Below are 26,993 nucleotides of genomic sequence, written 5' to 3'. Positions count from 1 at the left end.
AAATGCCCTGTTTTGCTGCGACTTACCAGTCATTGCATTCTGTTTAGTGCCCTGTCCAAGTCGATTCATCCCAGGTCACATGGTAATGTGTGACTATCACCTGACTGCAACGCGCGTTACTGCCGTCGCCCTACCGTTGACGCGCTCAAGCTCATCACATCATACTATCATTCCGAGTCGCTGTCGACCAAAGATTATCTTCAAGAGCTTTTATATTTCGTTAACTTCGTGGCCTGCACCCATATAGATCGGCAACTTTAGCAGGATGTCACGTAAATCTGGATTGAAACGCATGAGATCTTTGCCAGGTTCTCGACCAAAGGTTCGCTGTGATCAAACACCTCGTTCACGACAAGACACCTCTTGTGACGATGACGAGGTAAACAGTGAGGAATCTCATATACCAAAGAAGCAAGTGAGATGGGATGGTGCCGCGGAGTCACATGTAGACGAATTTTACCAAGGCGAGGAAGACAAGCAGGAGAGCGAAGAAACATCTGACACCAAGGTACAGTATATTTTCCTTCCTTTCTAACAGGCGATTAAACAAAGCACAGATATGCTTTACTGTTTTATGCCAGAAGTGAGTCACTCCACTATTTTGGGGGCCATGACCGAACTTGAATGCAGCGGCCGCATTGGATGCTCATACTATGATCCCGTCAAATGTTTTGTATATGTGCTCGAAGATACGCAGGAGAGTCTACACTTTGATTTGACGACGATGCGTTAAGTTATGGATGTTACTTCGCATACTGTACTCTGAAACTCCATTCAGTACTAGAGCAATGCAACCCAGACATCGTGTTGACGAGCTCACGGGCTGATGACAAGTTTATCAATATCCTTCAAAATTACAGTGCGTCGCATCATTATATTTAACTCTGCTTTGATGCTGAGACTACATACAGTGGAAGCTTCAGGTGGTATTTTTCAGATCAGACCACATAAGGAGTTTACACCAAATAAGGGACGAGATAGGCTTCTCTCCTTACGGTTACTTACAGAGTTGGACATGCAAAGCGACATCCAGGCCCTTTCCGAAGCGGACTCAAACTCGGACTCAAGGAACGCTTATGATTTCATGAACAAAAGGAGAGAAATCACCGGAGATCCTGTAGCAAAACGATGGAACGCAGCGATACGATTGTCAAATTTTACATCCCTTGATTCTGCACCCCTCTGCGTCAGTAGACTTATCGTAACGAAGACCCTTCACAGCTAATGTCTTTGAGCTGCAGATATCGTCTATTGGAGCTTTACTCGATCATTTAAATCGAGAACGTGCCGTAGTAGAGTTGAATGACCTTGGGATAGATGGTCTGGAAGTCCGTGGCATTGAAGGATTGACCTTGTCAGTCTGTGCCAGCATTTCTATATATCCACCTGACATGCGCCCAGAGATCAAGCTATGCAAATAAATGCTGATGCGTTATTGTATGCTAAAGTATAACTTCGTCTTCAGTTAACCTAACGTTGGAAATTACAGTTCCCTTCAGGTATTCGAAGACGAGAATCATGCTTCAATACATTCCGATAAAACCAAAGAGGGATTATCATTATTTGGTTGTTTTCATATCACAATTATATGACTAAGTGTCTGCTTTTCTCAACATTCTTTTCGTACAGGCACTTTGGATAACACTCAAACGACTTTAGGTCGCTCTCTTCTTAAGACCTGGCTTCTTCGCCCATCGCTGTCCCTTTCTATTATAAATGCGCGCCACGATGCAGTGGAATGCTTTATTAGGCCTGAGAACCTTGTTCCTGTTAATGCCATGCAGGTTCATCTAAAAGGAATCAAGAACGTTCCTAGGATACTAGGGAACATAAGAATGGGAAAGGCAGGAATCACTGAATGGCAGGGGCTTGTGAAGGTATTTTGAACCGTTTTAATAATTCACACGTATAATCTCTAGTCATAATCATGTAGTTCACCTTTCATTCTGCTATGCTTCGAGATGCATTGGCGGAGGTCAATGAGGCAGGCGATGTAGAGATCGTAAACAAAGTACATCTCCATTTACTATCGTAATATGCTTCATTCTGATACTCCTTGCTAGCTAATCGCTGTATTAGATGTTGCAAGCTTCAAGGAGATAGGGAACACAATCAACGAAACTGTAGACTTTTTACCATATTGCCGAAGTCCACTCCATGACTTATACATGATATAGATTGATTGGGAAGAATCAGCGCAAGTTGGTCAAGTTTGTGTCAGACCGCATATAGACGAAGAGCTCGATCAGCGGAAACATGTTTACAATGGCATAGATACAATCCTCGTTCGTATATAGGGTACGCTCCGTGCTTTCTACGAACTTACCTCCATTTTGCTAGTCCAAAGTCGCAGAGCAGATCTCGCAGACAACACCGGCAGAGTATGCGTCCTCTCTCAATGTTGTCTATTTCCCACAGCTTGGTTGGCACACAAAAACAAGTTATCAAGCTCAAGATCATTTTCTAACATTCATGTCTTGTGCTAGGCTTCCTACTTTGCGTACCCATGCAGGAACTTTGGCAGACCGAAGGAATCAAGGTTCTAGACGGATGGAGTTTTCAAGTAAGCCATTGCACATACCCGACTTCACGGTTGATTGAGTCTGAAACCTGTCATCTAGTTTTCTTCAGAGTAAGTTCCATGGATATACTCTCTCCAAACCCCTTAACAACTCTCCTCTTTATTGGAGATCTTACGTCTACTTCAAGTCCCAAGAAATGCGTGGTACATATATATACCTTCGTGGTCGTAATCCGCACTGAGTTAATCATATTAGATATGGATACTCACATAGGCGATATACACCCTTCCATAGTTGGTATGCACAGCCCTTCATCTTTCACTGTATTGTTGTCATTTTGGAACATAGACAGGGAATTGGAGATCGTGCAAGCACTACAAGAGGAGGTACTGGTTTATGATCAAGTTATGGGACAAACATGCGACGTCTGCGCGGAGCTAGACTGTTTGCTTTCTTTTGCTGCTGCTACTAGGGCATTTGATTATCGAAAGCCGCGCATTGTCGAACGATCTGTCATTCATATCAAGCAAGGCAGGTAAGATATTCTTCCTTGCTCCCTGTATTCGGTCGTGACAATGGTGTCCAAGGCATCCCCTTCAAGAACAAGTGGTCGATATCTTTGTTCGCAATGACGCACATCTTGTTGCTGGTGCAGGTTTCGATTTTGCTGAGTCGAGCTGTGAGTATGATGGCGATCCATCAGAACACCAGACTTGTAGTAGCATCATACTATGCACAGGTGCGAATGCGTGCGGCAAGGTCACACATTTTTTTCTGCTTAATATATTAACTCTGAATTGGAGACATTTGGCAGAGTGTATACCTCAAACAGGTACTCCGATCAGCCAATAACATCTCACATCATGATCGCTGATGCTTCATCCATACTAAGGTGGCTTTGATTCAGTACATGGCCCAGGTATAGTGCCGTGCAATCCGAAGGTTACTCTCAACTGCTCATGGTGTTCATCACTTGCAGATTGGATGGCAGGTGTCCTTCTAAAGTACCTATACGATTATTTACTCCTTTGCAGTTATGTTCCTGCTGAAGCAGCTACCCTCGGAATCGTTGACAAGAGTATGTGTTTCCTCAAATACGTCGAGATGCTTGCTAATAGTTTCTTATTTTAAAAAGTCTTCACTCGAGTGCAAACTAGGGAGTCAGTATCCAAGGTGACATATACGCCATATCTATTATTTTCCTTAAATATAGAGCTAACTCTTGTTATGCAGGTGCAATCTGCCTTCATGATCGATTTAAATCAAGTATCTTTGGCTTTGCGTAATTGCACCGCCAGGTCCTTGATACTATTGGATGAATTCGGCAAGGGAACTGTGTCAACAGGCTCGTCAATTTCCCTTGTCTATTGGCCATGATGTATTTGACTGTGTCTCCATTCGTGCTACGTTTTACTTTTCGATCTATTACCTTGTCTTTGATAGATGGCGCTGGTCTCTTTTGCGGAGTACTGAAGCACCTTCTCGACCGAGGCGTCAACTGTCCCATGGTTCTGGCTGCCACGCACTTTCATGAAGTGTTCAGGAAGGATCTTTTAGACGCTCAATCACTGCCGATTACGCTCCTCCACATGCAAGTTCTTTTCGCTTCCAACCCTAGACAGCTTGTCGAAAATCCTTCTTCTACGCGGGCATCGAGCCCCGTCTATGATGGCATCGAGGACGAGTCCATGGAAGACGGAGACAGCGATCACAAGATCATACCAGGGAAAAGACTGACTTATCTTTATCGGTTAATGATCTTTCTATGCTCCATGCCATTGATAGGTTCACGCTGATGATTGCACCGCTAGTGTCGCACCGGGACTTTCCCTCAACTCCCATGCAGCACAGTGCGCAGCTATCTTTGGGGTTCCGCGTCGTATCGTCCAAAGAGCCCAATATGTCAGGTGCGCGAGATAGTGTGCTCACAACCATTTAGAGCTTGTCGACGCCTCGTTTGCTCGTTATTGTTATTGTTGACCATCTCCCTCCAACTCATAGCCAGTTACTTTCTTCGTACGAACTTGGAAAATTGCTAGATGAAGATATGACGGAGGATGAACGATGCGATCTCCAAAATGCCGAAGACATCTGTCGAAAATTTCTAGAATGGGATCTTCAGTCAGATGAAGCTACGAGACAGTTTGAAGTTAAAGGTAAGCTGGCCGAAGTACTGGGCAGAGAATTGCAAGAAGAATAATCGTTATGGATCGCTTGAGACTTTGGACAACTGAGCGCTGGAGGGTTTTACTGCGTTGCTCGAAAAGTTCTTTTTACCTGGCCTGTTAACGATGCTACAGTATATTCTAGCTTACAAGTGAGAATGTAATAATATATTTCATCGTCATTATATCGTTTATGGATTAATGCGCAGCACTAGAAGCAAGGCTGTCCTCTTTGTGTATTTCCAATCCTGGAGGAGCACCCAGTGCTAGATAGATGGGAATACATCAGCGAATATAGGAAATGGACTTAGGGGCGCTACAAACCTTCCTTAATAACCCCATAAAGTAAGAACTGGCCTGACACCAGCCCGGCGGTCATGATCATTCTCGGACCCAGTCCAGCGAATAAACCACGGAATCCGGCTTCACGAGCAAGTACGGCAAGGCGATGAGGCATCGAACCAGTGGGCCCATGGCCTTTGTTGATCTGACTCAAGAGCGTGTCCGCTGGCTTGGAGACATCATCCGTCAATCAAATCTCCACAAATCAAAGACCACGATGCCCACCTGACTCAACACTGCAGCCGCGAAACCGGCAACAATACCACTACCCAAAGCAATACCGAATTTATTGGTGGGCGAGAGGTTGCGCCGCGTTTCTTCTGACATGGAGCGAAAAGCCATCTCATGACAAAATTCGTTGACAGTGAATTGACCGATAGCGTATGGAATTTGCCTACAGGGAAGATAACATGAATAAGAGAAGGGTGGACTGAAAATTTTTATGTACTTACTTGCAAAGAATGGGAAGGAACCCGGCGTAGAGTTCGCGTATACCCCCTTCGCGAGCTAACCGCGTAAAACCAGTTACCAGACCTGTAGCATAATTACGCTCTGAGACCAGGCGTATACGGGTAGCTTCAAGAGGAGTCAGCAAGATATCTGCAAAGAATCTGACCGCACAGTCCGTCACAGTGAATCTAAACATAATGGATGGTTCGGATAAGCTTACTCTGCGATACTTGCGGAACCGAGATATATCGCGGTGCGGTACTTGACAGCAGTTTCCTGATCTCCAGCGAGTTCCACACACTTCTTCTTCCAGAATTCGTAACCTGCAAATTTTGCACCACCCTGCACAAGGTATCCTACTGCGGTGGGTCCGAAGCCCGTCAACAGCGCTCTGGGACCTTCGTTGGCGATAACCTGACGTGTCCCAGAGAGGAATGTTGCGTGTTTGAATGCAGGGTCTATCTGAATGCGCGTTTTGACGACATCAATGGCTGTGGATCAAGACGTTATAAATATTAATGGGGCACAGAACAAGGACTCACGAGTCATTGCTCCATGTGTTACACTAATATGATGATGGTTTGGTCACAAATCAATGGAACAAGAAGTGAGTTGAGCGCTGAACACTAAGATAAAGTTGATATCAACACTCACGTGCAGCATAACGCCCCTACAAACGTTGATAGAGTCAGATGCAAGATATACTATCACGTAAAGTGCTAGTGTGCGTATAACGAACTCACCTGCTAAGAAAAATGAAGAATAGTCCTTTGCAGTGAATTGAGGGACACTGAAGGCGTTATCAGACGTTTTGCCCGCCATAGTGGTTGATGGATAAGATGCGGGTTGGTCTCACATTGGGACAGCCTTTACAGACGGAGAACAACGGCAATGATGGGTGCAAAAGGAAGTGACGTCAGGGAAATTGGCTAGTCTTATTTGGCTTGACCATGTTTGGCAATAGCAGGCCGGTCCGTTTCTCTTAAGGATTTGGACATGTTCTCATATGACCAGACCTTACAGTGGGAAGTTGAGCTAAAATCATCATGAGAAACAGACCTGTCGCTCATATCTCTTTCTCCTCTCACCATGTCGTTCCCAGTCCCAGAAATCGCTGTATTCAAGGCCTCTGACGCCTACAAGGCAGATCCATCGTCTCTCCATGGTCTTTTCGACACTCTCGCCACCACGGAGGGCATGTCAGGGTATCTACTTCTCCGATCTTGATTTGATGCTGTTGGGCGCTCACATCAGATCCATCAATCAAGCACTTACTATGGTTTCGAGACAGAAGACCCCTCCAACCTGTTCACTGTTCACGGTATCACAACCTTTTTAGTTATCTCCTCGCCCTTTCTAATATGGTCTTCCATTCCAGTTTGGGATACCAAGGAGGCTAGCTTAGCATTCCGCAACAGAAAGGACTTTGATGATGTGGTCGCTGCCTCTCTTCCGGCATTCGGCTCACAGCCAGACGTTAGCCATGTGCAATTCACATCAGACGTTATCAGGCCTTTAGCCGCTCCAGCCACAGAATTTGTTACCTTCACCTTAAAGGAAGGTCAATCCGTGGAAAATCTCCTTCCTCTGGTAAAACAGCTATACGAAGGAGTAGCCATAACACCGACCGCTCATGGCTCGAGCTGGGGTCCTGTCATTGGCAAACCTGATGTATACTATGGAATCCTTGGCTGGGATACTGTTCAGGTGAGTTACCATGTACAGCCTCTCGAATTTCGTTTTCTGACCTCACATTTCTCCAGGCTCACTGGGATGCAGTTTCAGCTGGTCCGCTGAAAGTTATCATTGACAACGTCAAAGAGATTGCTGCCATCTCTCTTGTTCATGCCCTTTTAAAGAAATACACCAAGTAATCAAGGGAAAAGAGAAGATATATATATCTTGTAACGTTTATGTATGTGGTATCGAAGGAAATTTATGGTCAGCTGTTATAAAACCAGTTTGAACTGAACAGCACAGGAAAGCTTTTGTTATCATCATTATCGGTGATGGGTGCTTGCTGTCTTGAGCATTGGCTGTTCCACTCATCGCATGCTTAACTTAGACGTTTTGCGCCTTCTGTCGCCATACAAAATCCACATGTAAGCATGCTTAAATATACAACGGTTATCATGTTATTGACCTCGAGATGCCATATCAGGCATACTTTGTAATGCAGCATAGTTTGGACTTTGTAATGCAGCATAGTTTGGACCATGGAGCTTTTAGGTAAGAAGAATGGTGGGGTAGTTCTCTTCTTTCTCAGCGTCTCATCAGCGCTTTTTTGGACTGGCTTCGAAGGCCACTAGCATGCAGTGTTGTGATGCTGATATCTTTGTCGTCCTAGTAAAGGCAAAATTTCCAAGCCGATGTAACGGATAAAAGCTTAATGCCATCCACTAGTAAGTTTTCTTGTATTTCCCCTCTCTAGAGTTTCACTAACCAGTCCTTCGTGAGCAAGACGCAATTCATAAAAATGGTCAACAGCACAACCAATACGTCTCCGTTGTCGAATCTTGATTATACATTCGGCGCTCTATATATTGGAGTCTTATTTTCCGCAATGTGAGAAGCCTTTCATAAGTGCCATCGTCTTCTCACTCGCGCCCATAACATACAGCCTGTTTGGTTTCTCGTGTATACAGGTCTTCATCTACTTCCAGACGCATTGGCACGATGCATGGCTCGGTCGCAAAGCAATAGTATGCCGTGGTTTTCTGTTGATATATGGAGCTGACGCTTTATTCATAGTGCTTATACCTTTGGTCGGTGACCTCTATATTAGCGCACGGCTTTACCGACATTTTTTGGCAGGGTTGTTGATGCTTTCCATCTTGCCATCATCTCCCAAGGATTATACTACTACCTAGTGACCAGTTACAATAATCCCTCAGCGCTCAATGTAGTCGTATGGGAATATCAGGTAATTCGTCATTGTATTTTATAACATGCGTCTTACTGATTGGTCGCTTCAATTATAGTTACAAATTGTTATTACTGTTAGTAGAATGATTTTGTTCAACCCTTTATACCCAATCTGATGTGCGATGCTCAGGTACTTGCTATGTTGAGCGTTCATTGGTGCGTTTTTATTATTCTCCCTTTCTACATTTCCTTTGAAACTATTTTTTCCCGCTGGTCAATCTACTGATTGTATACATTGGTATATACAGTCTCTACGTCCACTACATTTGGATCTGTAAGTTGTCCATGCCTGGATTCCTTTCTACCATGTAAGAGAATGTCGTGCTCAAAGCCATCACTACAGTGAGCTACAGAAGGAAAAGGTCTATATTTACAGTGGTGGTAGGTTTTGATATCATTTATAGGTACCACCTGATGATTGTACCGGGATTGATTTAGTCCGTTGTGATAATTATCACTACAGGTGAGATAAGCATACATGATTTTGTCCAGTTCCCCTGATACCGATACATTTCATAGGCATTTCACTCTGTAAGCTTGTCCCCGCATAATCCTCATATACATGAATAATAATGGCGGTTTGATAGACCTTTGCTATGATAGGTGGGTTTATCTCCTTCATGATCCAGGACTTGTTCTGGTGTCGCGTCAACGATTCTACATGTGACCTGCAGTTATGCAAATTCGTCAACTTTCATAAATACTAGTAATTCAGGAGAGGTGAGTGCACAAATTCATGAACATGCTAGCTGATTGCTCATGAATGCACGGTGCCGTCAATTTAGTTTGCATTGCCGTTAGCGGTAGGCTCTGTAGCTCTCACGGACTTCCTTATTGCTATGTCTATGTGCTACCTTTTGACTACTTCTATGACTGGATTCACAAGGTATAGTATAGTACCTTGCTGTTATGATATTTATTACCACTTCATGTCGCTCACATGTTTTTCATAGCACGGATAAAAAACTCAGAGCGATTTCGATCTATGTTATAAGTTCTGGTTGTCTCACTAGGTTTGTGTCACAACTTTGTCGACGATCATATTGGCTAACCATCATAATGAAGCCTCGTCTCCATCGTTGTGTTTGTCACCGTATGCGTTGATGCTTTTGATATCGCCTTCCACCACTCAACCATACATTCAGTATGTAGCGATGCATAACATGATTTATTTAGCGTCCGTGGTTTTGCTCACGAGACGTGAGTTACTTTTTATCTAATCTCATCATATCTCTTGATCTAACTATCAAGTCCACTCCAAAAAGTCTACGTCAACTCCTTTATGGCAATGATGAACGCGGAATATTATCAAAATGGAAGGGAAGAATCCACTTCTACGGTGGCAAGGCAAAGTACGTTTGGAGGCGCCCTCCACCACCGAGTGGCGTTCATAGGAGGAGATGCGAACGACTCGAAAGAAAGTCAATCTGAGGAAGCATCGAGCAGCGTGCCCAGTCGCTACCCTAGGATTCCATCGATTATATTTCCTCGGGGTATCCCGCAGAACGTGAGTGGTTTGCTTTCTCTCCCGCCTCGTTGACGAAGCTCACTTTGTCGGCAAGGCTCGTCGGGAACCTGTTGAAGTCACGATAGCACTCGAACACATATCACGACAGATTTGAGTTGGATGTGCTGGCTTTGTAGCCCTAGGAAATGTGGATTACAGTAACGATACTCTTATGCACGCTTAATGTTCTCGATGACTGCCGCCCTGGTGGCTTTGGATGTCTCAGTTAGCTTGCTAGTACAAGCCTGCTCCGATGAACGACGTTTGTTGCCCAAAATGTACTTACGTTGAATAATACTTATGGTGTAAAGCATATCCATATTAGAGGCTGTGTGCATAGCTATACTATCACATTGGCTGTAACGCTAAAACCGAGATTGAGTCGTCCTGTGTTGTTACTCGAGTTAAACGCACGGCCTTGACCAATTGAGAGTTGGAATACTTCCCTGAGTAAGTATGGAGATAGTGTTTCAAGGTAACAGCGCCATTAGCAATTGAATGAATACTACACGAACGGGATTACAGATTCACAAATTTCCGGAATTTTGGGCCTTTAGACGCACAGACTGTTCACGAGCACAGGAACATACAAAGCAGAGCAATAGTCACTTTTCGTGTTAAGCGCCTGTAGGTTCTGCGGCATGCTATTAATCTCGTTACCCTTGACAGCGAAATGATGAGCAGTAACGGGGTGAGGATGCCGATATCCTCTCATGTTTCTCATGATCGCCAGTGTCAAGCCACTATTCGTTGGTGGATAAAGATTTTAGTGGAGAGGGGCTGCAGGAAGAGGAGAACGTAGATGTGCGATCCAGAAGACCTTCGAATTCTCTGCGAGACGAAACAAATTCGGGCCTTGATGTTAATACTATGATGCTTATGCGGCAATTCTTAATCAAGGTACCGCGGAGGCAAAGGACGATAGCAGCGATCGGGTGGCAACGGTGGAAGTTGAACACCTGGAAACGAAACAATGAACAAGCGCGAGGATTTAACATGGCAAAAGCAATGGTTCTGCACGACAAAAACCGGTTCCAGTACCCAGATGCTCTAAACCCAGAGTAGACTCAGTAGAGATAATCTTGAGCTTGAGCCTGTGCTTGGGAGATTTGCGAGCAGCATGCTTATCATGCGCGTACGACCTGCAAGCTCCATGCTGGATATGAAATGTATGAGAGCCTCGCGATGGAGTGATTTTAGTGTAGTAAGGATGGCAGAGACATGCATAGGACACGCGTTTGAACCTTGTGTTATCCTCGCAGTGAACAGAATAAAATACCACAGCGTGGCTCGAACTCCGCTCCAAAGTACCCGCGCCCGTGCCATCCCTCATATCATCGTCTCCTTCTGCATACGTATTACCTTGCCTCGTTGTGCCTCTCATCCTCAAAAATGTCGGTCCACTTGACCCCAAACAACGCATTGGGCTTTAACAGTACGTTTGCCAGCGGGATGGGGCCTCATTCTCTCCTAAAAATTGCTTATGTTGCTCTACAGGGCCTTTCACGCAACTCGTTAAGCGCTTTCTGACAGTAACAAACAACAATGCGCAACCCATAGCCTTCAAAGTCAAAACAACGGCCCCCAAGGTGCGCAATGATGTGATGAGCAGGTTTTTTGGTATTCAGACTATCTTTTAGCTGTATTGTGTAAGGCCAAATTCGGGGAGAATCGAGCCTGGCGAAAGTGTGGATGTTTCTGGTAAGCTACTCGTGCAATGTCACACTGCTAATATCCCTTCTAACCTCGTGCTCTCAGTTATGCTTCAACCAATGAAAGAGGAGCCACCGTTGTCGTTGAAGTGCAAGGATAAATTTCTCATTCAGAGCACACTCATAACCCCTGAAAAGGAGACCAAAGGATTGCAAGATATCGTAAGCTCTTGTCATCTACCATTCGTATATCTATCTTATTATTTTGTAGTGGAATGTTACGGATGCGACAGAAGAGTGGAAAGTATACCAGCAAAAGCTGCGGGTTGTTTTTCTCCCTCCTGAAGGCCAGACGGTTGAAGAGGAGGATGAAACCCAGCTTCACCAAATTCACCAGATAGCAAATTTGAGTCAAGGGGATTCGGTAAATAGCAATATTGTTTCAAGTAGAAACCTACCTAACCAATCTCATCAGCAGCGATACGACACCGTCAGGCAACATCCCAGCAACGGACATGTCGTTGAACCTACTCCACAATACTCATTCGACGAAGACCGCATGCCATCGCAGTCAGAACCCGAACGCCCAAGAACGCCACCAGCTGTGGACTATACCGTAGCCCGTGAAGAATCCCAAGAATCCCAGCCTTACGAGCGCTCAAACAGCGGGGGAGTGGGCGTTGTCAACGTCAATGTACATTCTGCTTCACCACCACCCTCACCTCCTACCGCACCTGCACCTCAGGTTGATCCCGAATTGGAAGCCAGATTTGCTGCAGCGCAGGCTGAGATACAGCGATTGCGCAGTTTGTTGGCTGCGGTACCTGACCCTAGCTCGATAGCCCCGGAATCTACCGTGGCTCCTACAGAGCTCAGGAGAAGATATACTTCTGCACTATCTGATGATGGTAGTACATATGCTGGAACCGATACTGGCACCATGGTAGATGAGCCCATCATACACCAAGAGGGTGTCCCATTACAGGTGGTTATTATCGTCGCGCTAGGCGTGTTCATCACAACCTATTTATTTTTCTGAGTTATCCAAGCAGACCATTCTCTACGTTCCTTTCCTTTCCCGATCTCTCCGGGCGCGTTGAACTAGCACACACGCCTTTATTGCATATTCTGTCTGTGCCCGCTATGTCTGTTGATGTGGATCACCTAGTGGGTTTGCAGCAGGAGCAAAGCCCATAATCTCCGTGTCTTTTTTATGTTGCAGTACAGTCTTGTGCGGTTAAATATGATAGCAATTCTATCCGTTTTGTCCAGACTTTTGTCCATGATATTATTTTTTTGTACTCCAGTACATAGATATATATTGAAATTAACACACTTTGTCACTATATTAATACAAGCATTATGAAGACGCTTCGCGCAGCTGTTGTTCGATCGCTCCCGCAAGAAGCCGGTGAGTGTGGTCAGTGGGATGTCCAGTATCTTTGGAGAAAACATGAGCCAGATCGATTAGGAAGCTCAGGCAACAATACGTACTGTACCAGAAGTAACCGGGATCCGTACATTCGCAGTAGCTGTAAAGGGAAAGGTCTCAGCCCACGAATGGGCCTGATGAATGAACTATTTACCCAGTGATGTTCGTAAAACCGTAGTGATCCGCGTTGTCGAGAACGTGGTTGAACCAAGTATGGGCGTCAAATGTGAGCACGATGGATCCAGGATTGGTATGTGCGAAGCTGTTGATGTGATTTGTAAGAGCAGTATTGTATTGGTCGATGTGCTCCTTTAAAATTGGACCCCACGTAGCGTCATTTACGAATCCAGGAGAACGTTCTTCTGGAGGAACGTTGATGAATAACTGCGGGCCACTCAGACCTCCATCATATGCCATTTGCTTAGAGGGAAAGGGACATATGAACATCAGGTCAACGAAAGAAGATATGGAAGCACCTACCACAGCTTGGAAGTAAGCCCCCATTTCTGTTTCCCAGAATGCGGGAAAATCTGTAATCTACATTATAAACAAACGTACGTGTCGGTGGTGGGATGATCGTCTCCACTCACTGATGCATTTTGCAATGTGTCGCCTGTATCGTTGATACCTATCCACCAAGCCGTCATCGTTTCCTCTGGAGGGTGTGGGATGACATCAACAGCATAAGTAGCCCATTGTTTCACTTGATCAACCATTTGGACGGAAAAATTGTGGTGCTGAGGCAAGCTACATAACGGTTTTTCATTCGTCGCTTCTTAAAAAAGAGAGAAGACGCATACAGTGCCAAGCTGATGTCAGCACCTGCGAATGCGAAATCCCAGAGTTGACGCGAACAAGCCGAGGGAAGGCCTCCAAAGCATCCTGTCAAGTATTCGAGCTACATAATGGACGATATTTAGTCTGTCAAGCAAAACAACACGGATTTCATTACCCAGTTGGAGGCATCTGAACTTGTCTATCGAGAGTGCTGTGCGTTTGCTTTGAGAATAACAAGGTGGAAAGAATATAGCGTACGTTTCTTGGAATGATGTGATCAGACAGCAGTTGGCCTGGAGAAAATGCAAGATTAAAGGAATCTCCTATGAAGCTGGGGGATTATTAAGTTACGGTATGCGTGGACAGTGTGAGAGTAGAAGGACTCATACCTATAGTTGGCGTATCCTTCTGTTCCTTGGACGAACGAATAAGAGTCTCCGAACGCATAGACATATTTAATAGCATCCCAGTTGAAAGAGATCGGACTGGGAACATTGGAGGCCAACGCGATCGAGCTGGCAGAAAACCAAAGCAGCCAGGAGACAAGGCGGAGAAAGTTCGACCGTTCAGCCATGCAAATGCTGAAATGAATAGAAATCGAGGTCTTAAGTATGCTGTAATGATAGTCAGCTGATCCTTTTCTACACTCTCCCTGCCCATTCATCCATTGCATACGGCCCGGGAATATATTGTGCTGAGAGATTTGAACATGGCACCTTTGCTCATGAGGACACGACGAGCGGACCGTTCAGTAAACATGGAATATTTATGCTCCTGTACGGCGTGGTTGTTTCAAGCCTCCGTGGTATCAGTAAGGGTGTCCATTGACGCATCAGAATTCAACGAAGTTCCAGATATATGGACTGCATGGAAGTGCAAGACAAAAGCCATTTTACTGTACATTGAATGACCGAACTGGTTCATTTCTTGACTTGGCTTAGTTTCTGCTTTCAATGTTCTCTCGGGGGCCGCCGAAGCAGCCAAAATGGCGCAATAGGGAAAGGATGTCATGATGATCGAGCCTGGACAGGACAAGCTCAGGCGCTCAGTCTGCATCTAACCGACTAGCACCCGCTATTTATTCTTGTTCTCCAACCATCATCATCCAACCATGGATCCATACCAGAAACAATCCAAAAGGCCCGTGTTCTACACTGCAGCTATCACCACTGCTCTCCTCTTCATCCTCTATACCTTGTTCCTCAAGTCAGAAAATGTCAAACTCACGACAAAGGTACTGAGAATTCACACATGGTTATCTCAAGATCCTCATTGGCTGGTTCCCAGGCAATCGTTGTCTTGAAGGGCGACTCTCCCGTTACTGGTTCAGTCGTCTTCGAACAGTCCATCAAGGATGGTCCAGTCACAGTTTCTGGAACAATTTCCAACCTCGATCCTTCCTCAAAACGTGGTTTCCATGTCCAGTATGTCTTCTCTCGTTTATTATCACACAGGCCAGACCTCGCTAAACATCCGAAAGTCAAGCGGGCGACCTCACCAATGGCTGCCTATCCGCTGCATCTCACTTCAACCCTTTTGGTGCCAACCACGGTGCTCCCACCGACTCTGAGCGCCATGTAGGTGACCTAGGAAATATCGAGAGCGACGAATTTGGCACTGCCATATTCTCGTTTGAAGATTCGTTGATCTCACTCAACGGTCCTCGGAGCATTATTGGGTACGCTGCTTTTCATACTCCTTGCAGCACAAATTTGATACTAACATATATTTCGTCTCCAGGCGTGGAGTCGTCGTTCATGCCGTGCGTTTCCATTAATTCATTTATTAGCGGCCATTCTTACCGTGTCCAGGGTACCGATGATCTCGGAAGAGGTAATAACGAGGAATCGCTCAAGACTGGTAACGCTGGTGGAAGAGCAGCCTGCGGTGTCATCGGTATGTTCACTTGTGGTCATTACATCCAAGAATTCACATAACACTACTGATACTTATGCTATGACAGGCCTTGCAGCTTGAGCATCTATAATGTTTCCCAAACGAGTCGCGTTCATAGCATTTCTTGATTTGAATGGAACATTTTACGATTTGTGATACGCGAGGATACATAACTAATTTCTCTTGACGATACCTCGTGTACTGTATGTACTGCAGCATTCCCTGAAACTCCAGTTTGTGATTGCAAACCGCCATCATTGGCACTGTGGCATTCAGTCAGTCATTTCTCGCGCCCTTGAAACTCTGGTAAACCTACCTGTGAGTAGTACGGCGGTGAGACAGGTACACAGGTAAATGGACTGGCACACATTGTGGGGCCTGTCCAGCCAGTACCTTTAAACAACATAATTTCGTTAGCGCAAGTCAGATCGTCACACACATATCATAAACGACCCACCTCCGCATTGCCCGTACTGTGTCTGTGTAGGACCGGCAACACTAGTTGTGCTGATCGGCGATACAGACGCAGTTGAGCTCGAGACAGACGTTGAGCTCGCCGTGATCGAAGAAGACGATACTCCCCCACTGCTGCCACTACCGACGCTAGTAGTCACCGGCCCGCTCTCGATGTACACCCCCGAGAAGTACCAATCTTCCGTATCGCTCCCCTGGACGAGACGCAAAACGCCAAGGTGCCAATCTTCCGAGTTTGTAGAAGTCGACGCGGCGGTGTTGGGCATGACCCTCGTCAGCGGGTCTGAGCCGGTTGACGCCCACAGGCCTACAGTGCCTGCGGAAAACTGTTGCGCAAAAGTGAGTCGTGTGGTTATGGTAGGGTAAGTCTACGAGGAACGTGGGGGGATGAACTTACGTCAATGTCGTATGCGAAGTTGTACCAAGTGCCTGGCGTGAAGGGTGTGCCCCATTGCGGTTGGCTTTGAATCATCCATTCCAGGTAAGTCGCATTGGGACTGACGCCATACTTCAACTTAGCGTTGAAGACACAGTTAACGGCGGCGTTGTTCTCATATAAGTTGACCTTACCTCCGTGAAATGTGATTCAAAAAATGTGATTTGATGCTCATAGGCAGACTGAAAACGAGATACCGTCAGAAAGGACAAGGTGGGAAGGGCGTACGACATCGACGCACATTAGGTGGGTTCGTCGCGGAATGCATCACTGAAAAATGATAGTACAATTCCCCAGTTCCTAGGTTGGCAGTCGTTTGGGGAATAAGCTCGGTCCTTTCCATATCCGAGTTCCACGTAGCGGTAGAGTCGATAGTCAGTTTCAGGCCGTTGGCTTCGGTGGTGTCTGCTGGATTCTTGTACCTGAAGCATCGCAATGAGCTGCGTGTTACAGTCCAGATAATGCGCGTACTTACGAAGGATCCAGTGCGAGATAATGGGATGTTGGTTGGCTTCCGTGAATGTACTATAACCGAAACATAAGCCACGGAAAGAATATGATGACCTGTCAAAGGTATTCACCCACTGGTACTCGCCAACTTCGTTAGACCAGGACCCTGGACCAAAAGAGTTTTCAGCATTTCAAACAGCACAGTGGTAGAGAACGTACATTCATCGAAAACAGATACATTTGGGTATGCATTGAAGGATCCTGACCATATTGTGGTCCCTGCATGCGCAGAACGGTAAAGTAACGTCGAGAGAAGGATTGCGGTAAGTGAGATCATAATGAAAAACCTGTATCAAGACGATACCATTCACATGCTCTACAGGATGGCCTTATAAGTGTTAAAAAGCATCAGCGATACATAAAGTGTCAGCGAAGTTTGACCGCTTCAATTACAGGATAAACGTCGGAAACAACGAGACGCGATAAAATGGCGAAAATCAACCAGGAGCATAATTTCTTTGTATTATCGGCGAAGTAATAAACGACCACGGGGTGCGAAGGAGAAGCTGGAGGTCTACAGCGGAAGGAGCTGGTATATTTACAATGCAAGGGTATCAAAATTATCAAAATATGATATCGAGAAAATCATACAAGTCATCATAATATCACAATTCAATGCACTTTGGAATATAACCAAGACGTCATCCAGGTATGTGACTTGGCTACTTGAGTTTCGTCTGCCTCGGCTTGTTCATACTTCATGCGTTCTTCTACCACTAACTGCTCCTCCACAATAACCTCATTAACGACAGCTTCTTGTGTACTTATATTGCTTGGGTGCGCAAGCGTCCCCCGTGAGTTTGCGTGTCCACCGAGTGACAAAGTGGACCTCGCGAACTCAGCTTGAGCATGGAGATCAGGTCGTGCGCTAGGGTCTCCATTACGGAAAGCAGATGGAGGAGGCTGATTGCGACTAAAGGGGGAAAGCAACGAAGAAGTCCTTGGGCGTCTCTGTGTTGCCACGTCTGACGAGGACCTATGATTCAGGGTAGGGGGACTATCTACTGTATTGAACCGGCTGGGTGTCGGTCCTCGGGTACTCCAAATGGCACTGCGACCACTTCCACTTCCACTTGACATGCGGCGGCCAAAGAGCGAAGGTCGACTTTCCATCGCTGATTCCACTTCCTCTTCATTCTCGAGAGTCATGACGCGTCTTCTGATACCTGAAGGTAAATCTATGTCCTCGGCACCACTGTACTGTTTCGTAGGACCAGGGACGGAGAGATGGCTGCCATGATTAACAACGGGGGAATCAGGTACGGGAGAACCAACTGATCCCGTTGTTCCAAGCCAGGTGCCTAGATGTCCCGCGCCAAGTTCGCTAGTCAACGATCGCCGTAAATCCACGGTGTCGTCCAAGTCAAGTATCCCAAAGGGATTTCGTGGCAACCAAAGGACGTTATTAATTGGACGGGTGTAATAGGGATTATCATATGGGAGGTCAGTATGAGATTCATCGTCCCATGCAGGGTGAGGCGCATGGCGCTGGACGACAGTGGACTGGGGCGACTTAACATCGGGGGGATATTCTTGTGCTGGAGATAAATGGAGAGGCCCCTTCAAAATAGCCCCTACAGGTTGCTCATGAGGTGAACTACGCGCTGCATGTCGAGGATTATCCATGGAGGAAAGTCTAGAGAAACTCTGGTTCTGAGGTGTGAATGGAATGGGCTGACGCCGTTGTGGAACACGTCCTCGTTTGGGAACAGTCGAATACGAGAAGTTTACCCAACCCGGTATACGCCAGGTCCAGAATTTTGCAGAAGAGTGGCCACGTAAGGGCCTGTTCGACGAGACGAACTCCCCGTTTTGCATAAACTCGCTGTCAGTGATAGGTTCTGAGAGACCGTCAGATACATTGTTTCCGATTCTGCATATCACATCAGCTTCCGAGGCATTGTCCTTCTCGTACTGGGCGCGACACAATCGAGTCAGCCTGGGACACATTATAAGAAAACAGGTCAAACAATAATACGAGTACAACCCTCACCAGATCTTGAAGGCAGCAGTAAAAACAATCAAGACGGCAGAAAGTGCTACGTTGACAGTTTTCTTGAGGACGACCATATAGGCTAAGAATACAACCTACACCCGTTTTCAATATGGTTAGTAGTGATTGAACAAGCATCGAAAGACGCTGACCTGTGATAATATAAGCCCTATGAAAATGTATTAAAGTCTGTGCAACATAACTGCTTGCGAAATACTTACCATCCAGAGAATAGCGAACCATCCGTATGAGCAAGAGCTGTCCATTCCCCTCGTAGTTCTTTGCGTACACATGAAGCATCTAGATATAAAACACCACAGTATTATTAGGGATCGAGAGCATCAATAAAAGGGAAAAAACACACCTGATTCTTTATAACAACTTACAGAGGGAAGGGTCATTGTGTGAATCGGAAGGTCTCATAAAAGAACAAAAAATTGGACATACTTGCTTCAACACTGAAATACAATAGTCCGAAGGGAATCACGAGAGGATTGAGTATAGCGAACAGCAGTAGTACATGAATGACTAGCAAGTGATTTGGAAGCCAATCTGTTCCATGAGTGCGAATCAACATCTAAACGCAGAGGTATTCACTAGACCACACTAGACACCCACAATAGTAGTTAAATGTGCGAGGGCGGATGCCAACAGCTCGTTTCCGTGGGGTGACTTGCCTTTTGGTTGAAGGGTATAGCATAAGTGGTAACTTTGGGGAAGCATTAGATAGTAAAGAGTTCGCGTATCCGTTTGACATACCCCAACTTCCACACCAAACACAGCCATTAGTCTTGTCATAAACAGGAAGGAATTGCTTATACTCACATAATGAAATCTCAAAAGAAGCATGCAAAGCAGTGGTAAATATCACTTTGGACGAATCGTTAAATACGTGCTCATCAAATCAGTTCGCATTTGCTTACACCATCCAACGTAGAACGGGCCAGCAGTAGGAAAACTGTCCGCAACAACTTGCAGCACATTGTTACCCGAGACGGCTTTGAAAGACGATAGAAATGACTGGAGCGCAGCAGTTCCTACGCAAAAGAAGACTAAGACATTCACGATCAAGAACTTGTAATACCGCGTCATGATTCTGTCATGCAGGGCAGAAAGAGTCGTTATGGTGTGCGCCTTCTTGGCGAGAAGAAGGAGGATAAGTGGGATCAAGAGAGCCAGGAGAGAGACCAGGAGGGTTGGTACGAAGGACTGGATGATTTCTTCCTCCCAAGGGTGATGGTCAAGGTATGCTTTCTATACGATATTTTATTAGCATATGAGATTGGACCTTCTTTCATGCGCTTACCAAGCCGGGCCAGAACGTTGATATGTTCTGAATTGAGACCAAACCGACTAGAAGGGATACCGGGAAAATCCAAAATACCGTGAATCCCCTGGAACATACCATGTTAAACTGCAGAAATAAAAGTCATAAAATCCACCAACCATACACCTAAACTGACCACCCAATCCTTGACAAACTAAGGAACATGATCAGAAAGGCCTAGACATACGCATTCTTATGATAACAAATTACCTCAGCTCGAAAAGTAGTCTTCATAACCCGAATCCAATCCACGTCTTCATACTGGGGCGCCATGGTCACAACACAAGCGAGCGGATTGCTTGGGTGGACTGCGAGATACTTGCACGCCCTCCTTGCGTCCTTCGGATCAGCAAATGTCACAAATGCCGTCGAGACAGGGTCATAGTCTTGTATGGCTCTCGCGCGATTCTGAGTAATCAAGGACGTGAGGAGATTGAGTTTTGCAGTATAGTAATCAATGCTTGGGACCGTTTTCCCACGGAAGAGGACAGAGAGATGAATGAGGGGTTGATATGAATCTAGAGAGCTTCGTGGAAGACTGAGGAGAGCGTCCCATATAGTCTTGTCATTCGATGCTTTCCTTGGAGCAGGTGGCGGCGGCGAAAGTGTAAGATCGTGAGCAGAATCATGGACAGATGATCGTTTTAAACGATGTACGACTCGCCCCAGCTTGAGGACTGATTTTTTTGCTGAAGACATTGATGCATTGGCAACATCAAATTCAGCAACAAAAGGGGAGAGTGTTTGTATTAGTAAATCCGTGGTATCTTTGCTATCTGTGGCATTTTCATGACCAGGTTGACCACGCTCCAGATCTATTGACTTGGACACCTTCTTGCTATCATGTGGACTGGAGTCGTGTGAGCTGTCTTGCTGGGCTCCTTGCCGAGACTCCGACATCCGGAACGCAGCTAACAACGTTTTCTTTGCGAGTTTGATATGTGCAGTTTCCAGCCGTCGCAAGATATCCTCGCGCCTTTCAAGCAGTGACGCGAGTTCTGTCATCTTGCGAGCAATAACAATACGATCTATAACTGGAATGTCATCTGTATTAACATTAGATGGCTCCTGCGGAGGTGAATCGTCTCTCCTATCAGGTGAACTAGAGGTATCACGTTGCTGAACTAGGCTAATGGTATTTGGAAGCTGTTGAGGTAGGCGCTTTGCACGATTGAAAAACCACGCGAAGAGCTTGTTCGCAAAGCCTGGCTGCGTCGAATCTGAGAGACCCACAGAAGGTCTATCAATGTTACGCGACATGTAGTATTCGAAGTATTCTTTGAGTTCTTTCTCCGAGCGAAGCTGAGGGGGTATATTGGAAACCATGACCGTGCGGAGACGAAGACCGCGATTAGAATGATCAGAATCGAGAGATGGTATATCTTGAAAGGGGTATTGGGGATGTGGATGTGGGTGGTATTGCGCATCCTTCTCGGCCATAGCGTCCGATTCGGCGTGTCTTGCGGCTGCCTCGATTTTTGCAGCGCGCAGCTTGAATGCACTATTGCAGATATATGCCAAGTTTCCCATCCATGTCAATGTTAGCCAGAAAAGAAGACAAATGTGTATCCAGAGCAACGACGAGCCTTCCGAAGTAAGCACCAGGGATGCGATCGAGGCTCGCGTCATAGACCTAGGAGAAACAGTTCCGGATGAGAAATGGAGATGTATGGGAAATAATATGGGTAACGTAGTAAACGTATGCAGCAAAATGAAATAGACTGGGGTTTATATGCTGAGTGAACGCGTTATGCATTTAATGGATCATGCGACTTACAACATCCACGCAGAAAGCGGACATATAATGCAGCGTCGATGCCTCTGAGTTCGTTCAGTTTGAATACGGGGAAATTGATACACTCTTTGACCCAGGACAAGGGCCATCCTTTGGGAGTCGGCGGTGAAGGATTCCTGCATTTGGTATTAGCACTTAAATAGGAATGGACTTGAGCGCATATACCTGGCCCAAGAGCGACCTTGATATAGGCTAATGGGGGTCAGGGACTCTGCGTTCAAGGCGATGGAAAGGCCACTCACTATCCAAACTTCCAGGACTCAACACTTCCTAGGCTTTCATGACGATGCTGACCGCGCCTTCTCCTTTTCATAATCTCGTGTGAAGTGATACATAGTACACTGAGACCTACAGCAATGACCGATTGATTGGTGAGGCCACTGTGTGAAAAGACACGGTTTCCAGTTATGAGTGGAAGCAAGGTCTGAAGTCAGGTAGCACACCTGTAGTTCTTGGAGAATGGCCTATTCTGAATGTCACCCATTGTCTTCCGAGCCCAAGTACCGATCTTGTATGGTGAAATTCAAGCCGTTGCAAGGAGGACGTGGATGTACATGAGGAAGAAGGAAGATCATGGTCTCGAGAAGACTCGCACCACTGAACAAGAAATAATCGAGTCGCGTGGTCTTCGTCATTTTCATGGCGCATGGTTCGGTTTGATTCGCGTGTTCGCCGAATTACGCGTGGTTCATTTCGATGCACCTCACCAGCACAACGATGTGGAGAACGTTGTAGCTATTATGGCATCGCAGGAGACATGAAAGTAACCTTTAACAGTGTTGGCTTGTTGGGCGTCAATCACAAGAAACGTATATAGTGAAGCTATGCGTTAGTGTCAAGTTGTCTTACGACAGCTACTCATTGAGCTACTCCGAGTCTTGACACTTTAGATGTCCATCTCAGAACTTGCTCTCCAAAGAACTGCCAGGTCTATCCTCAGAACAAGCCTGTCTGATGTTAAACCTGTGCTCCCAAATAATGCAATCCATTGAATAGATAGTAGGATACAGATCTACTTCGTGCGCATTATCCGTAACTTGTTGGGTTTGTAAACGTAGTTTTCCGAGTAGTTCTTGGGAGGAATCCTCTTGATGGAAGGAGTTTGTCTGAAATCAAGTGATGTTTCATATTATGTGTGCGAACACGAAGAAAGGAACTTACACGTAATAATCCCAGCCTAGATGGTAAACTCTGTGAGCAATTACAATTTTGGATATCTTAGAAGCAACGCACCTTGTTTTTCGGCAAAATGTACAGCATCTTCTTTGCTCCTAAAGGAGAGTCGCGTTCCCTGCATGTAATCGGCACTACGTCGACATTAGCAATGACCCCGCCCTTAAAGGTGCGGATCGGTAACTTACGAACTAGCCCAGCCCATCAAAGGGTTCTCCCACCGACCAGCTCCCTGCAAAATCTCCCAGTCAATCCGCCAACGCTCCGTCTTCCCGGAACCACTTTGCATGGTGTTGCGTGTAGGCTGGAATATCCGCACTGCACGGTGACGCAACTCGGCTTTATGGATTGTAAGCCCAATGTGTAACGAGCATGCATGAAAGGGAAGTTAAAACGCACCTGGAGCACCGCTGATAACGTCTGCAGTCAAGACGTCGGTGTTGATGGGTTCGGAAATTTGTGTACTTTCCTTCTCACTTTGGTCTCGGGTTTGAACAGGTTGGGCTGGTGTGTCCGATGCCAACCCACGAGAATGTAATGCCAATGGTCGATTGAGGGCATGCTTGGACAAGCCCTGCTGGCATGCGCGAAGTAGCGACATCCTTGTTATCGTGCTCGGAATTCGTTGGAGGTAAGAAACGGTGACCGCCACTGACCGCCACCACTCGATTGTTCAAACTCCGATCCGACGCTCTCGCCACTCTCACTCTTTGAGTTGGACTAAGTACTACTACAGATTATCTAAGAACATTTTTTCTTTGTGAACCGCCATCTGCTTCAGCCTTTTTGTATTCATTATTCACACAAAAATGATATATAAATGCAGCTTTCTCGGTGTCTATAGCCTCGTCAAACGGTGGCGACCTCATGCAACTTTGGAGATGAGCGCGGTAAGTCTTGGTAAATGATGGATGCTAACCAGCGATTTGGTGTATTGACACTCAGGTACGTTTTTGGTTCGAGGAACCTCTCTACATCCATATTCGGTGCCAAAGTCACCTGTGAAGGAAGTGTCAGCGTGGGTGGAGGTCATGTGTATCCTTAGACTGATAACACCTTTTACGACACCAAAAGCACTTCCCATGCTATTTATTATATTTCCAGCCGAGTTCAGATACCCTCTTGTGAGCTTTCATTGTGAGCTCGTTATCAGTGGATTTCTCGTTGTGAGTGACTATCATGTCGTCGAAACCTACGGTCGTCATCATCGGGGCTGAGTAAGTCCTCTGAGATACCACCTATTGGTCACTATCGCTTACAACATTTACTGTAACGAGGGTTGGGGGATTGGCATTTGCGATTACACTCAAGCGCCGACTTGGCTTTGAACAATTTACAGTAAGATTTCTCCTCCTGCACATATTTTTGTCCTACGTGACTTCTCTGGCTTTAGATATTCGAGAAGGCGTCTGAAATTGGAGGGACATGGAGGGTGAGTACAGCGCATAGTACGGATTTTAATGTCATCTCACCATCTAGACTTGCTATCCAGGCTAATATATACCCAGTACGTTTTTTTCTCCGATGATCTCCGCAAATATGAGTTAACTTGTGAACAGGGAAGTTCATCGGATGTTCCTATTCATTGGTATAGTCTCTCTACGGAACTGAGGCCTTCTTGGAAGAAGTCGCATGGTTTACAGCCCGAGATTCAAGCATACTGGATCGAACTTGCGGAGAAGCATGACCTATACTCTCATATCATGCTAAGCACCAAGGTTGTTTCTGCAACTTGGGACCCGGCCAAGCAGCTATACGAAGTACTGTACGAAGAAATAGCATCGGGAACTAGACATTCCACCACAGCTCATATCGTCATCTCGGCAGTCGGCATCCTAGAAATACCTAAAATCCCTTACGAAATCGAAGGTGTTTCTACTTTCAAAGGGGAATCGTTCCACTCCGCAGATTGGCGAAACGATGTTGAGTTTCACAATAAGCGTGTCGCCGTGGTCGGCAACGCGTCTTCTGCGTACAATCTCCTCTTTTCTTGCGTGAAAATTGGATGAAGTTAATACTTGTACAGGGCTCAATTTGTTCCCGCCATATCTGAGGACTCAACCACTGAAGTAGTCAATTTTATTCGTACACCCTCCTGGTTCAATACACGAGTGAGATGAGCTTGACTTCGAAAAATCATAACCTTCTCAACACGCATACAGCCCCATATACCCTACACAGATACACAGAAATGGGTTTTTGCTAATGTTCCCTTTGCCATGAAACTTCACCGTAGTTTAATCGCATTTGAGGTATGTCGAAGATGTCCCTGCTACAGAAATTTCCTGATTGTTCGTGCCTTAGATGGACGCCCCGGTTTTACTTCCTCGAAGTGAACGAGCACGAAAGGCTCGCGTTGAGGTAAATGAGCTTATCAGTGGCCTTAGATCCTATATAAATTGACATGAAATCAGAATATGACAAAGTATATTCTGGATCATACTCCCAGAAAATACCACGACAAAATCATACCCACTTACCGTAAGTCCCAGTCCTTTTTTATCCGTACAATTTCTCCAAGGTTTGTGCGATCATGCTAGCCCCTGGTTGCAAACGGATTATCGCCGACAGTGGTTACCTGGCGAGTTTTTACCGTCCCAATGTCAACCTGAACTTCGACGGTATTGCAAAGATACTGGAAAACGGAATTCTGACGACGAAAGGTGCGTCATCAGCTGTGATCCTGCGCTGCGGAATACAAGGGTTAAATATTTCGTAGGCGAGGTAATCCCCTTCGACGTTATTATCTATGCAACTGGCTTCATAGGTGTTCGTATATCTAAATCTACGAGTTGACGAACTGAGGGTTGGACATATCACTTTAGGATAATTATCCAGTTGATGTTCGAGGAATGGATGGGACATCTATTCGCGAGTACTACGATAGAATGGGCGGCCCCACAGCTTACCTTGGAACTGCGCTACCCGGCTTCCCAAATTTCTATATGATGACCGGTAAGTTTGGAGAAATAAACTATCGATGTTGATGTCAGACCATCTCTTCAGGTCCTAATACTGGCACCCACGCGTCTACGCTTTTTGTTGAAGAAGTCCAGGTACGTCCAGAAATCGCACTCCAAGTCTTCCTTGTAAATCGCAATGAACCATTCCCGTTGCCAGATCGATTACTGTCTACAGCTGATCAAGCCTGTACTAGACGGTCTGGTATCATCATTTCAAGTCACGTCTGAAGCGACATATATCTATAACAAACGACTAGAAAAGAGGCTCACTGATTCCGTTTATTCTCAATGCTCTTCCTGGCAAAGGGTCGACGGAACTGGCAAGATCTATAATCCATTTCCGGGACCAACCTTCTTGTACTGGTGGTGGCTTCGTCAACCGAACTGGGATCATTATAAAGCTGTAAACGCTGGACGCTGGTTAAGACAGCGGTACCTTCACATGCTTTATGGTACAATCAAGGCGTTTGGACTAATTGTCTGCTTATGGGCCTATCGGATGCAGCGGCGCGCTCTTCTGAAGGTATTAGAGACTTACTACAGAAAGGTTTGTTCCTTCAAGATGCTTTGCATTTCTTCTGACTTCATCGGATGCAGCTCTTGACGAAAATTCAGCCTATTCTTCTTGGAGTCAAGCGCTAGTAAGCTTCACGA

The 26,993-nt window shown here is 45.8% G+C and overlaps 12 protein-coding genes across 12 annotated transcripts; 6 read left to right on the top strand and 6 right to left on the bottom strand.

The window, feature by feature from the left end:
* Nucleotides 1–610: 610 nt before the first annotated feature.
* SERLADRAFT_450137 (uncharacterized protein) lies at nucleotides 611–4,722 on the top strand (the record flags this gene model as incomplete). Its single annotated transcript, XM_007319520.1, has 24 exons — nucleotides 611–728; nucleotides 779–859; nucleotides 912–1,186; nucleotides 1,242–1,354; nucleotides 1,402–1,437; nucleotides 1,490–1,566; nucleotides 1,630–1,877; nucleotides 1,934–2,011; nucleotides 2,064–2,123; nucleotides 2,178–2,285; nucleotides 2,341–2,422; nucleotides 2,487–2,592; nucleotides 2,691–2,725; nucleotides 2,778–2,819; nucleotides 2,871–3,057; nucleotides 3,110–3,281; nucleotides 3,337–3,354; nucleotides 3,415–3,446; nucleotides 3,557–3,600; nucleotides 3,658–3,695; nucleotides 3,756–3,867; nucleotides 3,966–4,272; nucleotides 4,334–4,429; nucleotides 4,524–4,722. The coding sequence occupies 24 exons, from the start codon at nucleotides 611–613 to the stop codon at nucleotides 4,720–4,722; spliced, it is 2,664 nt and encodes an 887-aa protein (XP_007319582.1).
* A 122-nt stretch (nucleotides 4,723–4,844) lies between these two features.
* Nucleotides 4,845–6,343, bottom strand: SERLADRAFT_470198 (uncharacterized protein; the record flags this gene model as incomplete). Its single annotated transcript, XM_007319519.1, has 8 exons — nucleotides 4,845–4,952; nucleotides 5,012–5,198; nucleotides 5,255–5,423; nucleotides 5,482–5,640; nucleotides 5,700–5,970; nucleotides 6,022–6,044; nucleotides 6,134–6,149; nucleotides 6,223–6,343. 8 exons carry the CDS (start codon nucleotides 6,299–6,301, stop codon nucleotides 4,879–4,881), a joined length of 978 nt encoding a protein of 325 aa, XP_007319581.1.
* A 225-nt stretch (nucleotides 6,344–6,568) lies between these two features.
* On the top strand, nucleotides 6,569–7,431 carry SERLADRAFT_356596 (uncharacterized protein; the record flags this gene model as incomplete). The annotated part of the gene is made up of 4 exons (XM_007319518.1): nucleotides 6,569–6,684; nucleotides 6,748–6,800; nucleotides 6,858–7,186; nucleotides 7,243–7,431. 4 exons carry the CDS (start codon nucleotides 6,569–6,571, stop codon nucleotides 7,351–7,353), a joined length of 609 nt encoding a protein of 202 aa, XP_007319580.1.
* Nucleotides 7,432–7,997: 566 nt separating this feature from the next.
* Nucleotides 7,998–10,232, top strand: SERLADRAFT_416154 (uncharacterized protein; the record flags this gene model as incomplete). Its single annotated transcript, XM_007319517.1, has 17 exons — nucleotides 7,998–8,044; nucleotides 8,100–8,181; nucleotides 8,231–8,244; nucleotides 8,294–8,402; nucleotides 8,461–8,478; nucleotides 8,535–8,560; nucleotides 8,653–8,678; nucleotides 8,748–8,785; nucleotides 8,843–8,867; nucleotides 8,924–8,935; nucleotides 9,079–9,124; nucleotides 9,190–9,290; nucleotides 9,358–9,417; nucleotides 9,470–9,497; nucleotides 9,550–9,604; nucleotides 9,670–9,911; nucleotides 9,967–10,232. 14 exons carry the CDS (start codon nucleotides 8,390–8,392, stop codon nucleotides 10,024–10,026), a joined length of 750 nt encoding a protein of 249 aa, XP_007319579.1.
* SERLADRAFT_470197 (uncharacterized protein) lies at nucleotides 10,214–10,805 on the bottom strand (the record flags this gene model as incomplete). Its single annotated transcript, XM_007319516.1, has 3 exons — nucleotides 10,214–10,298; nucleotides 10,358–10,416; nucleotides 10,475–10,805. 3 exons carry the CDS (start codon nucleotides 10,633–10,635, stop codon nucleotides 10,252–10,254), a joined length of 267 nt encoding a protein of 88 aa, XP_007319578.1.
* A 415-nt stretch (nucleotides 10,806–11,220) lies between these two features.
* SERLADRAFT_470195 (uncharacterized protein) lies at nucleotides 11,221–12,942 on the top strand (the record flags this gene model as incomplete). Its single annotated transcript, XM_007319515.1, has 6 exons — nucleotides 11,221–11,346; nucleotides 11,409–11,500; nucleotides 11,552–11,612; nucleotides 11,670–11,785; nucleotides 11,835–11,987; nucleotides 12,039–12,942. 6 exons carry the CDS (start codon nucleotides 11,304–11,306, stop codon nucleotides 12,600–12,602), a joined length of 1,029 nt encoding a protein of 342 aa, XP_007319577.1.
* Nucleotides 12,924–14,346, bottom strand: SERLADRAFT_491429 (putative lysophospholipase; the record flags this gene model as incomplete). Its single annotated transcript, XM_007319861.1, has 9 exons — nucleotides 12,924–13,003; nucleotides 13,058–13,095; nucleotides 13,150–13,415; nucleotides 13,476–13,532; nucleotides 13,586–13,742; nucleotides 13,796–13,893; nucleotides 13,948–13,971; nucleotides 14,031–14,103; nucleotides 14,162–14,346. 9 exons carry the CDS (start codon nucleotides 14,344–14,346, stop codon nucleotides 12,924–12,926), a joined length of 978 nt encoding a protein of 325 aa, XP_007319923.1.
* Nucleotides 14,347–15,023: 677 nt separating this feature from the next.
* On the top strand, nucleotides 15,024–15,709 carry SERLADRAFT_349606 (uncharacterized protein; the record flags this gene model as incomplete). Its single annotated transcript, XM_007319514.1, has 4 exons — nucleotides 15,024–15,196; nucleotides 15,253–15,450; nucleotides 15,513–15,534; nucleotides 15,584–15,709. 4 exons carry the CDS (start codon nucleotides 15,024–15,026, stop codon nucleotides 15,707–15,709), a joined length of 519 nt encoding a protein of 172 aa, XP_007319576.1.
* A 50-nt stretch (nucleotides 15,710–15,759) lies between these two features.
* On the bottom strand, nucleotides 15,760–17,436 carry SERLADRAFT_450131 (carbohydrate-binding module family 1 protein; the record flags this gene model as incomplete). The annotated part of the gene is made up of 9 exons (XM_007319513.1): nucleotides 15,760–15,931; nucleotides 15,985–16,061; nucleotides 16,126–16,468; nucleotides 16,540–16,656; nucleotides 16,713–16,760; nucleotides 16,820–17,000; nucleotides 17,054–17,103; nucleotides 17,160–17,194; nucleotides 17,248–17,436. 9 exons carry the CDS (start codon nucleotides 17,363–17,365, stop codon nucleotides 15,923–15,925), a joined length of 978 nt encoding a protein of 325 aa, XP_007319575.1.
* Nucleotides 17,437–17,440: 4 nt separating this feature from the next.
* SERLADRAFT_450130 (uncharacterized protein) lies at nucleotides 17,441–22,760 on the bottom strand (the record flags this gene model as incomplete). Its single annotated transcript, XM_007319512.1, has 16 exons — nucleotides 17,441–19,027; nucleotides 19,082–19,176; nucleotides 19,234–19,250; nucleotides 19,303–19,381; nucleotides 19,446–19,462; nucleotides 19,529–19,633; nucleotides 19,700–19,790; nucleotides 19,884–19,951; nucleotides 20,005–20,335; nucleotides 20,388–20,475; nucleotides 20,528–20,562; nucleotides 20,619–22,129; nucleotides 22,186–22,319; nucleotides 22,369–22,395; nucleotides 22,446–22,583; nucleotides 22,647–22,760. The coding sequence occupies 16 exons, from the start codon at nucleotides 22,685–22,687 to the stop codon at nucleotides 17,701–17,703; spliced, it is 4,104 nt and encodes a 1,367-aa protein (XP_007319574.1).
* A 201-nt stretch (nucleotides 22,761–22,961) lies between these two features.
* Nucleotides 22,962–24,004, bottom strand: NdufS4 (NADH dehydrogenase Fe-S protein 4; the record flags this gene model as incomplete). Its single annotated transcript, XM_007319511.1, has 5 exons — nucleotides 22,962–23,309; nucleotides 23,365–23,380; nucleotides 23,437–23,510; nucleotides 23,565–23,715; nucleotides 23,776–24,004. 5 exons carry the CDS (start codon nucleotides 23,975–23,977, stop codon nucleotides 23,216–23,218), a joined length of 537 nt encoding a protein of 178 aa, XP_007319573.1.
* A 551-nt stretch (nucleotides 24,005–24,555) lies between these two features.
* Nucleotides 24,556–26,981, top strand: SERLADRAFT_439119 (uncharacterized protein; the record flags this gene model as incomplete). Its single annotated transcript, XM_007319510.1, has 14 exons — nucleotides 24,556–24,593; nucleotides 24,654–24,714; nucleotides 24,770–24,883; nucleotides 24,936–25,348; nucleotides 25,403–25,487; nucleotides 25,539–25,628; nucleotides 25,681–25,737; nucleotides 25,791–25,857; nucleotides 25,917–26,039; nucleotides 26,096–26,145; nucleotides 26,202–26,331; nucleotides 26,383–26,432; nucleotides 26,497–26,886; nucleotides 26,937–26,981. 14 exons carry the CDS (start codon nucleotides 24,556–24,558, stop codon nucleotides 26,979–26,981), a joined length of 1,713 nt encoding a protein of 570 aa, XP_007319572.1.
* Nucleotides 26,982–26,993: the final 12 nt, after the last annotated feature.

This window comes from Serpula lacrymans (assembly GCF_000218685.1).
Source record: "Serpula lacrymans var. lacrymans S7.9 unplaced genomic scaffold SERLAscaffold_8, whole genome shotgun sequence".
NCBI classification, from domain to species: Eukaryota; Fungi; Basidiomycota; class Agaricomycetes; order Boletales; family Serpulaceae; genus Serpula; species Serpula lacrymans.
This window is presented reverse-complemented; position numbering and strand designations above follow the sequence as displayed.